Source organism: Canis lupus, chromosome 32, assembly GCF_011100685.1.
Source record: "Canis lupus familiaris isolate Mischka breed German Shepherd chromosome 32, alternate assembly UU_Cfam_GSD_1.0, whole genome shotgun sequence".
Classification (NCBI taxonomy): domain Eukaryota; kingdom Metazoa; phylum Chordata; class Mammalia; order Carnivora; family Canidae; genus Canis; species Canis lupus.
In genome coordinates, this window is record NC_049253.1 from 6,872,571 (window position 1) to 6,885,953 (window position 13,383).

The window sequence follows — 13,383 nt, forward strand, 5'->3', positions numbered from 1 at the left end:
TTAGATATTTTTATAAGTATAGTATCTCATTTTTGTCACAAAAAAAATCTTACCAAGGTTTTGTATTCAAGGACTTTTTTACTTAATTTTTTATTAACTCTTAGGGGCAATGATCTGTTCTCTATCTTTAACTTAAATTTTTAAGACTCTATTTGAAGGTTACTTCCCCTCTACTGCCCAGAGTCCCTTTTCTTGTGTTCTTTTTTTTTTTCCCTTCACTAGAATCAGTTCATATCACACTATGATGTTGATAATCCTTAAAAGATTAGATCAATCAACAGTACAGGGACACCACTTTTCCAGCTGGTAATCCACAGCATTAGCTTTGTACAACTATTTCTTTCTTTATCTTTTTCCTTCCTCCCTCCTGCTTAGATTGTAGATGTATCCTGAAGTCCGTGTATTAACATGGGCTCTTCTAATTACAACCCTGTGTGTGGTAGGTCAAGTTACATAATTCCTCTGAAAATCATTTTTCCCCTTGGTAGTCTCATTTCTCAAATGAAGACCTCCATATTTCCTCTACAAGCAGATAATACATACTTCATAAATTGTTAGGAAGAGGAAATAAGATGATATTTGTAGAGTACGTAGCAGGGTGCCTACAACATCGTATGTATATGACAATTGGTACCCACTATTGTTGCTTAATTATTGTGATCCCTTTTTCATGATATATAGTTTTTTGTTCATTATATTTTAATATTTTTGTAAACTTACTGTTTGCATTGCAACATGTATTTCAATATTTCGATCTTATGTGGAGTATCTCCACATTTAAATAATATATAAGTTTAAAAATAAAAAAGAATAATGCTTTTAATAAAACCTGAATTAATAATATCATTTTTAACTAGCTATGAAGTTTCTTTTTTAACATTAAAATGAGGTTTTTCAAATACCAGAAAAGCAGAAAAGCAGAGCTCTGGTAATAGCATCTTAGTTTCACACTAGATCCTCGCCAATAGTGAGAATGTCAATGAGAGGTAAAATGTCTCAATGATTGACAAAGTGCTGGTGAAAGTGGGGAAAAAGTGGTTAAGATTATTTTTTAATTATCCCTAAGCCTTTACATATCTTGCTTTTCTCCAGAAAATGAAAATCGTATAAATGAGAAATATAATAAGAAGATCAAGTGGAAACTTCTTGATAGAATATACTAGATTCAGAATGTTTATGGCTAACATGATTGGAGGGAAAACTGAGACCTCTATGATAAAAAAATTAAAGAAAACTATTTTTATTTCCTTATATAGAAGCTTTATTGTACTACCTAAAAAGATAGTCAAAAGTACATGTAAATTTTTTCTTTTTTAAAATATATTTTCAAAGGCAAAAGAAAAGGCTAATCAGATTCCTTTGCTTTAATAATAAAATATTACACTTCCAGAACTAGCCTCCCAATTCCAGACCACAGTCCTTGATTTCAGTATTACCTGATTTTGTTTTTGGTAAAAAAAAAAAAAAAAAAAAAAAAGATACAGGTGTTTTAGTTACAGCCAGAATTAAAAGAATTGAACTGCTTTTAAAATCCTGTTCCTTAGAGGTGAGGAAGGACTTTAACTTACATTTAAGGAGTAAATGAAGAGAATGTCCACACAATATACACAATTATAAAATCTATTTTTGCTTTATAAATTCTTGAATGAAATTCAATTTATTTGTATATCTAAAGGCTTCTCTGGATGAAATACAGTCCAAATATTCCCTTCACAGAAGGAACCAAGGCTTACATTTGGTCAACTTGCTCAAGGACAATTATTTAATGCCAGAACTAGCATGAGTCCATTTCTCCATATCTTAGTATTCTTTTTATGAAAACGCACTGCCTATTTGGACTTAGACTTAAATTACATATGCAAATGTATGTAGGCCAGGAAATATTTTGAATAACTAAGGAAATATTGCAATGATCAATAAAAACAAAATCAATTGCTTCAAAAATGAATGAATACTCCAGAAAAATATTAATAAGAATAATGTGAATCTTAAGACACTGGCTAAGATAAAATTCTGTTGATTTACTAAGTGCTTTCTTTCCATTGATACTCTCAATTATTAGAGAGTATCAATAGAAACAGAGATGTAAGTGTAAAGGGAGACATAATGTTTGTAATATACTTAAAGGAGCAGGCACACAAACTCTTTCCTTTAAACATGAAAAACAAGTGAGCAAAGCATGCAGTGTGTGTGCAATTGTTCCAACTTCTGCATACCTACAGCACAGCAAGGGAAAAGGCATGTCAACAAAGCAAAGGGTAGAAATCAGGTAAAACTCTTATGAAAAGACAGTAGACAGTACAACAAAGATCTTGACAGACAAAGCAAACCACTCCAGAACTCCCACATGATAATATGACATAGATACTCTGGACCAAATGTCGTAGAGAAATGGGATTAAGAAAGCAACATTTTCTGAGGTCATTAAAAATCAGATTTTATGGGGGAGCCTGGATGGCTCTGTCTGACTCTTGATTTGGCTACAGTCATAATCTCAGGGTTGTAGGATCCAGCCTAGAGATGAGCTTGGTGCCCAGTGGAGAGTGTGCTTGAGATTCTCTCCTTCTTCCTCTCCTCCTCCACCCCTCCTCATGCTTGTGTGCATGTGTATACTTCTCTCTCTCTCTCTCTCTCTCATAAATAAATAAAATCTTTTTAAAAACCCAGAATTTATAGTCTGGGACTGGTGTAGTCCCTTAAAACTCAAAGATGATAAAGCTTATTAAATAAAAACATTTTCTAGCCTCAAGACTTGCAGAGGAATTAGATTTGATCCTTAGTCCTTCGACTATGAGAGTATAAAGTCCCAGGATTAAACAAAGTGAAGATAAAATATCACAAGGGACAAATCTTATCTGCTATCTTTTACAGACTTCTCACATCATATAATTCAAAATGTTTCGCGGAAGTCTATGATTAATCAAGGCTACTCCAGAGAACTAGAGTTGAAGTACTGATTAAATGTTTAAGGAAGTAACTACATATAATTTCAGTAACATAATAAAAAAATTATGAGTAGATAAGTAATTGATCCATCCTATTTTACAAAGATAAATAATAATAGCTAAGAGTTAATTCTCTTATAACCATATGAGATGGGTACCGATATTAGACTAAGTTCAGAGAAGGTAATAAGAAACTGCCAATATCATATGGCTAGTAAGTAGCAGAAGTAAATTTGAAATCAAGTAGTCTGCCTTCAGAGGGTGCACTTCGAACAATTATATTTTCCTGCCTATTTTATTATCTATTTGTTGGGAGGAGATAAAACTCAGATTTATATTTGACTTTAAAAATTTGAAATGAATGAAGGGCACTGCCTCTTACCAAACTGGAATGAGCAAATTTGCAACGTAATAACCAGATGCCTTTGCTCCATTAGCATATAGCAGATCTCCTCCTCAAGTCAGTATAGCATAATGTCTTAAGAAAATGATTTAAAAATTGGAAAGTTAGAAGCAAAAGACTGTCAACATGTATTTTAACATATTTATGTAAAAGCCACACCCTTATAGCACAATATATGCTTACAAGTTTGGGTTTTTGAAATTTATAGCTAGTAATCAGAGATGCTTCAGTCCAGTCTTTGGTCTTTGTCCCTCAAAATAAACAAGGACTTGAAAAACTGTCTCATTGAGGGGCTAGCGTCCCATTCCCCCAGCACTGATAAGCAAATATTAATTCCACTTTACAAGGAGAAACCTTTAAATATTGCATGAGATTTAAATTGAATCCAGGAAAGCAATTTCCTTGAAAACACATTGCTTATATTTAGGGATTGGTATTTTAAGGTGCCTGCGTAAAGAATACAAAAAAGCAAAATTGGTAGGAAATTGAAAGAACAGAGACACTCACCCTAGTTTTGGCATCGATCTGACCACCACGATCCAGTAAGAGCTTCACCATGTTTGTGTTTCCCCTTTTGGAAGCCACATGCAGAGGAGTGATTCCATTCTACACCATGGAAAGACCAAACAAGAGCATGTTGGGTATGACAGGGCATGATGCTAGAGACTGCATTGGAGGGCATGAAGAAGGCTGTGACCCACAGTAATTTGATTCAAGGTTACTAAAGTTTCAATGTCTTTGATTTTTATGGGACAGAAAAGCACATAAACCACAAAGCACTATAGTTAGAGAATGAAAAATGGAATGAAACTGCATAACTTAGTCCGTAACTACGACATATGTATTGAATGCATACATTACATTGTACACATTGTCAAGAGAGAGACAAAGGGAGCACTTTTGCATAATAAATATTTCAGATTCTACTTAGGACAGAGCCAGTAGTCCAAAGTCTATCTCTCTTTCTACAGTATCCATGTACTGAAAGATTCTATCTGTGCTTTAAAATAGAATACAAATATACATATTCAATAACCATTAGAAAATGATTCTTAAAAACACCTTCTTCAGAATAATTCAGTATGAAAAACAACTTGAAAACAACTCAACATAGTTTCAATACAGAAGGCTTCTCAGGACAAAACACCATATATATGAATTATGGTTATTTATTTTATTGGCTATCTTATATCATCATTATGGCAAGAATATTACCTGACTCTGTATCATAATTTTGCAAATATTCAAATATTGCATTTATTGATTCATTTTAATTACATTGAGCTTTGTAATTATCATGTAAGTGAATTCTTTCCAGTGATGCGTATCATTAAACATACAATGCAACATGATGTCTTGTAATGTATTTTGGTAAGACACTTTATATGAATTCTGAATTCATTAAAAACATTTTTCTGTCACATCGTGTGCCCCATAATCATTAAAACAGTATAGAAATGTACTTAAACATTTGATATCTAATGTTCTAACAGTTTATTTATTGACTCGAAGCTGCTCATTTATGATTCATGGAGTGATCTTTAAATATAACTACTCACACTGATGTCAGAATTAATATTGTCCTTAACTACCGCAAGTGATTTGTTTGCGTGTGGATTTACTCATGCTTATTTTTCATTTATCGAGGCATTATGACTTCATGTGATTCAAAGAAAAAAATGAAAAATCGAATATATCCAACATAGATCCAGACAAGGAAAAAGAAGCAAACCTTTACTATTGTTCATTTTTACTTTAGTAAAATGTCCATTCACTGCTATTTAAAATGAGAAACTATTTTAATCCATACCCTAGCTGTAAAGTCCACAGCAGCTCCCCGGTTTAGAAGAAGAGTTGCTACGTTGACATTTCCATAGTGGGCAGCAATGTGCAAAGGGGTAAAACCACTCTACGGAAAGCAGAGAAAATGACAGTCAGTAAAGCATTTCACTTCCATATGCTGCAGTCCCTGGATTAGTGAAGAAAATCACATGACCTAATATGTGAGCAATACAATTATGATAATAAATGCCTTAATAAGGCTCTTTAAACTTTAGTGCTATGAGGTAGTAAATAACTAGATAAGCAGGTAAATAAATACATTTCTTGGCAACATTATTTCTAATTAGCTAAATGATTTATCTGTTTACAAGATTTATTGTTTATACAAAACGATGTTTCATGAGCTGGTTTAGCTTTAGAGAGAAATAGAATACGTTTAACAACACAAGGTTTCAGCCATAGGATTAACATAATTAAGAATACAAATTTTTTCTCCAGAGAAAGGCTCAAAAACTGTTTTGTTTTATTTGAGGATTTTAATAAAAACAAACAAACAAAAAATAAATCCCCCCAAAGCCAGCATAGGTTGGCACTGTGTTTTTGGAACTATGAAAATGTTGTGAGGAACTCTTATAGAGGATATACTGTTCATTCCACATCATTTACACTGTCATATTTCTGTCTTCTTTAACTGTGTTTAGTGAGACTATGTTGTTAATAATGAAAAAAAAAAGTTAAAAAACAAAGATTAAACAATACACCTGGCATCAATGTAAATATAAAATAAAGAAAAAAATTCAGCTGAACATAATTTTGAATGTTAGTTAAAACAAATTTTATCAATAAGATTGTTATAAAATAAAATATGCAGGTTAAATCAATTACATAGGCATTAGAGAACTGTTTACTCTCAGAATGTTTAAAAAATGAGTCTGAAAACCTTCATGGAAGAAAAGTATATTTCCTTTCATTTCTTTTTCTGATGAAATTTAGTTAGAAATTTTTGCCATTTTCACAAGAGAAGTACATTAACTTTTCTTTTTAAAGTATGAAAAATGTATTATCCCTGCTCTCCATAATTTCATAATTCTCTTTACTCAATGAAAGATGATAGGAACAATAAAGTCTGTTCTTACAAAATTGGATATGATATCCTGCAGTTTTGAAGTTATTTTGTATCATTCACTTTTATTTGAAATGAACTTTGATTTCTATAATACTGTTTTTAAGAAATATTATCTAAATCACAATCATTATTTTACTATTCACTTGATAAATAGTTTTTGGTGACTATGTTTTTAAATGGCCTAAATAAGCATTCAGGTATCTTACATAGAAATCCCTCTGTGCTATCATCCAAATTAGCTACAAATAATTTCTGACTATAGAGAAACAAGACACAAAATAAGAATAGTAACCATCAATCCAAATCCCACACTCGTGGTAAAGATATTTTTGCATCTACAAGATGCCAAATATTCATGTCAAAATGGAGGGAAAAATCAGGTTACAACCTGGCTGTTATTTTTATAAAATGTCAAATTTTTGTATTTTAGGAAACAATTGACGAAATTTTTCATTTTTATGTTGATGTTTCCTGTCATACAGACATATCCTGAGTGTACGTCCATCATTTAAATTGTAAGTTAATTTCAGAAAAAAACAGTGATTGCCGGTGAATCATTTTCAAACTATTATTCTCATTTGCAAAAATAAACCAATTTATTGTGTGACACAGCTTCGTCAACCATCCATGATGATGCCTCAGACTATGACTCTCAGAACAACCAACACAAACCTTCTATAAGTCCCTCAGGGGAACCCTTGCCTCTCTTGAAGGTAGAAAGCTCAGTTTACTTTTCTACAGGGCTATCAATGGAAAGGTTCTCCTCTTTGTTATTCTATTGTCCTTAAAGAAATATTTCTAACTCAGTAAAGCCTTCCCAAACTGTTTTCAACACATTGTTTTAGAGCCAAAATTGCTTTAAAAAGATCTTTTTTTCCCCAGAACAGTATCTTTATTTTTTTTTTACATTTGTTTTTATTTAAGTTCAATTTGCCAACATATAGTATAACACCCAGTGCTTTCAGGGATAATTTCTATAGTTTGTTAAAAAATATCTCTTAAAAAATCACCAAAAATCACCTATAAGTTACAAGTATTAAAATCAGTAGTTAAGATATAAACTTTATGGTTCCAGTATTGAGCAATTTCATCAAGCAATTGGGCCTTTTTTAAAATCTATGTCCTAAGTTCCATTCACAGATATAAAACAGAAGAAATAATATGACTAATTCAAGTATATTCACATCTCAATAGGTAAATTTATTAATAAACAAGATATTAGTTTTATAAATACACTACTCTCAGTAAATACTAAATGAATGCTCAAAACCTCTCTAGCTCCACAACTCAGTGATCACCAGATGTTAGTCTAAAGAGTCTTCTTAACAAAGTGAAAATCAACCTACAGAGTCACTTGTCTTTGACTACAGGTTAAATTTTACAATACACTTGCAACAATGTTCGTGTAAGTGCCTCTCTGTAGCAATGGTGGAGGAGTCCGCTAAACGCTCACACACACACACACACACACACACACACACACACACACAAAACCACACGCAGAATACTGATAGATTTCTGAACTGAATATTCCTAGTGATCAATGTGATTTACTTTGGTATGCAGAAAATAGATGATTTTATGTCAGGTATTGTTAAGACTTAGCAAGATAAAAGCAAATGCTTTGATTATGATATGCTCAATATCACTATTGATTATATACAATGTGGTTTTAAAAGTACGGAAGAAAAGGGCAACTGCAAGATGAAAGGATAAAACACTGGGAAAGATATCTCCTTAAATTTCACTTTGCTAATCTCTAACCTGAGAAATCTCATTAAGAGAAGATCATATTTCATATTGGCAAACAGTTAATAGTAAAGCTCTCTCAGAAAATACAGAGTAAGGAAGAGTTTCATTTCATGCTCTATTCTAATAAGCTATTTACATAGTTTCCCTGATAAAAATAGCTTCCAATACATGTTACATTAAATTTTTTGAATAATTCATTTGCCTTAATTATGGGAAAAGTTTTTAAACTAATTTCCTACTCACGAAAATTCCAATCATTAGTATGAATTAGTGAGCATTTATTCTAATTGGGTAAAAAAGTAAAATCAATAAAAACAAGATATATTTTGGTATAACCATAATACTGTACCTCAGTTGTCCTATTCACCATCATCTGAAGCAGTGTGGTGTGAGAAAGAGAGGGAAGATATTACACAGTGCAAAATTAAGGAAACCGTCAACCTGCCTACTGCAATTGGATACACCGTTTCAACATGCCAAAATACATTCTACCGAGAAAAGACATTCATAACACTATATAATTCTATTTTATCTTTCTAATTTTGTTTCTATTATTTTTTAATACAAATAGAATAAATAAGCAGATTTCTAGAAAGCTGAACCTCATCCTTAAAAGAAAAGTATCTTTAAATTTTTTGTTACTATACCCAATAGACAGTCCCCTTCTTTTTGAAATACCTCTGAAAGTAATTTAGCTCTTTTGATGACCGGAAGTAATTTTGCATTATCACCATGGCCTACTTCTTTCTCATTCCCCAGGAGGAACCTGGCAGCCGAAGAGTTCCCTTCCACAAATGTGTTCAGCTTTTACCTTGGATTGTACGTCAGCATTGTGATCGTTCTGAAGCAGGAGTGCAGCAGATTTGGTGTCATCTTTCCGAGCTGCAATATGCAGAGCTGGCAGCCTCACTTTCCCTTTGGTATCATTCTCTAAGAGGATGGCCACTGCCTGGTTGTGTCCTTGCTGAAGTGCCACAGCTAGTGGCGTGAAGCCATCCTAGCAAAATAGAAGAAGAAAAAAATCTTCCATTGACTTTGGGAAGCATGGGATTCAACTCTAAGCAATGTCCCTAATTTTAAAACAATAATTAAGACAGAGAAGAAAGCAAAAGGATTAAGTATTACTGTGAAGATTAAAGCATGGCTAAAATTAACAACTCAGGGATGCCTGGGTGGTTCAGTGGTTGAGCGTCTGTCTTCGGCTCAGGGTGTGATCCCGGGGTTCCAGGATCGAGTCCACATTGGGCTCCCTGCATGGAGCCTGCTTCTCCCTCTGCCTGTGTCTCTGCCTCCCTATCTCTCTATGTCTATCATGAATAAATACATAAATAAATCTTTAAAAAATAAGTAAAATAAAAAATAAAATCTTTAAAAAAATAAATAAAATTAACCACTCAGGAAAACAACAGATGTTGGTGAGGATGCAGAAAAAGGCAAACCATCTTACACTATCGGTGAGAATGCAAACTGGTGTAGCCTCTCTGGAAAATAGTATGGAAGTTCCTCAAAAAGAAAAATAGAGCCATCCTATGACCCAGCAATTGTACTACAAGGTATTTATCCAAAGGATACAAATAGGGAACAGGCACCCTAATGTTTATGGCAGCAATGTCCAAATAGCCAAAGTATGGAAAGAGCTCCATACTTTGTGTCCATTGATAGATTAATGAATAAAGAAAAGGTGGGATATATGCATCAGCCACCAAAAAGAAAGAAATCTTGCCATCTGCAAGAATACAGATGGAACTAGAGGGTATTATGCTAAGTGAAATAAGTCAGTCAGAGAAAGACAAATACCATATGATTTCACTCATATGTGGAATTTAAGAAACAAAACAGATGAATGTAGGGGAAGGGAAAGAAAAATAAAATAGGATGTAAACAAAGAGGGAGGCAAATCATGAGAGAAGCTGAACTCTAGGAAACAAACTAAGGGTTGCTGGAGGGGAGGTGAGTGGGGGAAGGGGTAACTGGGTGATGGGCATTAAGGAGGGCACATGGTGTAATGAGCATTGAGTATTATATGCAACTGATGAATCACTAAAATCTACCTCTGAAACTAATTTAAAAAAAGATGAAAGCAACTGATAATCTGTCAATTGCCATACTATGGACTGGCTCCATCAGATTGTTTCCTTAGTTTCTGCTCTCCTTTGGTAAAACATCTGCATTCCTTAACAAAGCATACTATACATAAGATGTGCTTAAATGTTTAGAATGGGAAAATAAAAATTAGAACCAACCTTAAGTAATACCATCTTACAGAAAGGAAAAGGTGGGAAGGGTAGAAATAATGGAAATCAAGCCTGACTGAAAATCAAAGACATGGTAGCCAAGACAAGGAAATAAATTATGTAATTAACTGAGTTGCTAAATAACCCTGTTACTAAATATCTCTGTATTGTTTACAGGAGAACAATAATAACTATCAATGGGATGGTCTATTACCAATTAATTTGGCAAATTTAGGACATAATGTAATCTAACACCTTTTGGTAGATAAGGCTAATTCATTAATTTTGCACTTAGTTAGATTTTATATAACTTAGATCATTTAGATACAAAATTACATGTGCTAGGTAATGAAAAAAACAGATTTTTAATTTTAAACTTGGGAAACAACTTAAAAAAACCAACAGCACAGATCATCAAAGTCAAAAGAGTTTTAAGAGTAGATAGATACCATGCTAGAAAAATTAGAAGCTATGTTTTCTCTCTAGAAATAAGCATTCAGTTAATGGAAAAGTGGCAAATAAATACAAAAATAGATATCTCCTAGGCTCTATTTATATTAAAACCTCTCTTACTCCATAAAAGCTTGAAAACAAGTCTCAGTTAGAAGGTTCCATTCACAGAAGAGAAGAGGGTAATAGGATCGTACATTAACGATTACATTTTAGGGACAACAGCAATTTACCCTAATCTAACCACTCAATTTGTTTTCAGCGATGATCCTTTAAAACTTTAGATTTTTGAGGGAAAATGATTTCCTATTGCACAAAAGACTTGAATTTCTTTTAATAAGAATTGAATTTTAAATAAACACATTACTGAGTAGAATGGAAGAGTAAACCACGTAGGGCTGTAAAAGCGAAAAATAGAAGCCTAGGGTGGCGCAGCGGTTTAGCGCCTGCCTTTGGCCCAGGGCTCGATCCTGGAGACCCGGGATCGAATCCCACGTCGGGCTCCCGGTGCATGGAGACTGCTTCTCCCTCTGCCTGCGTCTCTGCCTCTCTCTCTCTCTCTCTCTGTGACTATCATAAATAAATAAAAATTTAAAAAAAAAGAAAAAAATAGTAGCCTAAATTTAGAACTTTGGCACAAATTAAGCACTCTGTTATGGAGGAAAGAATAGGCTCCTTATAATATATATATTTGATGATCCACTGCAACACTGTGATAGTTTACATAAAATGAGTGCAAACTTCGTTTTATCTTAAAGACAAGGCATTTGCTGACAGTACAGAACCTAATTAAAAAGTTTTTAGCCTTCAATTTTGGTAACACTCAGAAAGAGGAGGAGACTAAAGAGTTATAAAAATGGTACTGAGGGGACAGAGGATTCCCCTCAGAGAATTTAATTTTAGGTGTCCACCACCAGCATTTTATTCTAATCCATAGTTCATGGGGGAAGGGGTGGATATTTGAAAATATTCAAGCACCTCAACTAACTTTATGAAAAGAAAACCCATATTAAAATTCAGTAGCTTCATTTTCCATCATTTATTTACCAATGCTAATTGCTATAATTATGGGAAATTTCAAATATTTAAGTATTTATTTTCAAACAGCAGTTTCATTGACATATTGAATAATCTCATAACTATCTGATTTTTAAAGGGGTCACAGTGTCTTTATTAGTAATTAATCTTTACAAGTTAGGTCTACTAATAGGTTCAGAGTGAATGTCTTCTTCAGGCATATTCACACGTGTACATAAGACTGTAGATGGTAATATAACAAAATATCAAACCATAATCAGCCATAAAGCCCTGTATAGATAGTAGGTATTTTTTTACAGAATGATAGATTAAAAGGGAATATACAGAGGTCAGCCCATAAGTGTGTTTCTTGATAATCATGAGGATGAACGGTGAGGGATTAATCAACTAAATTTATATATGTCTAGCTGGGAAAAAAAATTTAGTTATTTAAATGATTAAACAATGAAACAAAAACAAGCATATATGTGTCTAAGCTATGATTCAAAACCTCATATGATTCACTTGTGAGAGTTTCATTTTTGTGTAGAAATCAGAGAGGGTTTTAATTTTCTGGGAATCACATTGTAACATGGGCTCTGCTGATGCAATATACATAAAGGGATATTTGAAACCACACGAAAATGCTACAGAGGGCTAGACCAAATGAGCCTTGAGACAGCTAAGAATACCAGCAATCTGAACTTTCCTAAACCATATGATAGAAATAATAAGTCTATTTGGTAAATAGGAGAACTCTGTAGTGCAACAGTTTCTTTGGGTAAGTGATGCTGCATTCAAGAAAATAAAATAAAATATGCACAGATTGCCTTATTTTGGTATATTTCTCAGTGGTCCTGATACAGAAATAGAGTCTCATCTAGTACTCAGGTTTTGCCTGAAGATAATCACATCCTACTCATTGACATAATTAGTGTCTCAGAAAAAAAAAAAAAAAAATGGCCCCAAATCAAAATTCACACTGCACCCATGTGGTAAGAGTGTAAAATCTGTGTATGTTAAATAGAGAACCTGAAATCATTTTTACACTGGGCAGCTGTGTTTTCCAATCATAAGCAAAAAAGAAACATGGTTCCATTAATAGTGATTTCTTGGGATTTTGTTTTTAACTAATGAGAATAAGCTGTCAGAAAGTTATTGCAATTGGCTCCATAAAAAGTTTTCTGCCAAAGGGACTGGAAGTGGATTTAATAGATTACGATGATCTCTTCCCCCAGTACAGGGTATGAGGAAATCCATGTTTATTTCACTGAAAGACTTAATTGTTCAGAAAGGAAGTCATATTGGACATTAAAAATTCTCCAGTTAGTTTCTGGGTAACAAGCACCAATCAGTCATCTTTCACTCCAGGTTAAGAGTTTTTAAGTTTCATCAGTGGAGACACAGAATATGAAAAAGGAAAAAAAAAAAAAAAACATGATCTGGTTGAAAGGGGTGAGGAGAAGCATGGCCCAATGGAACTCTTTTGCCTTCTCTTCTGTGTCACCCACTTCCAACCTTCTGGTGGCCCCTTGAGGCAATGTCTTCAAACTCAAGGGTTTCTGGGCGTCGCTTAAAAGTCACTGTTCTAAGCAACCACTGAACTTGTTCCTTAATCTGCCTAGGTAACAAAGCCCATTCTGTTTACCGGAGGATATGCATAGGAAAAAGAAA

General features: G+C 33.4%; 1 protein-coding gene across 50 annotated transcripts in view; it reads right to left on the reverse strand.

The window, feature by feature from the left end:
* Window positions 1-13,383, reverse strand: part of ANK2 (ankyrin 2) — a 330,735-nt gene that overhangs the window by 126,345 nt on the left and 191,007 nt on the right. For 38 of the 50 annotated variants that reach the window (XM_038581813.1, XM_038581821.1, XM_038581822.1 and 35 more), the window contains exons 6-9: window positions 8,820-9,005; window positions 8,358-8,381; window positions 5,159-5,257; window positions 3,856-3,954 (exon numbers count right to left, since the gene is read on the reverse strand). In XM_038581813.1, coding sequence (XP_038437741.1) covers window positions 3,856-3,954; window positions 5,159-5,257; window positions 8,358-8,381; window positions 8,820-9,005 — 408 coding nt within the window. The remainder of the gene's footprint in view (window positions 1-3,855; window positions 3,955-5,158; window positions 5,258-8,357; window positions 8,382-8,819; window positions 9,006-13,383) is intronic. The other 12 variants (XM_038581808.1, XM_038581814.1, XM_038581812.1 and 9 more) reach the window with 1 other exon arrangement.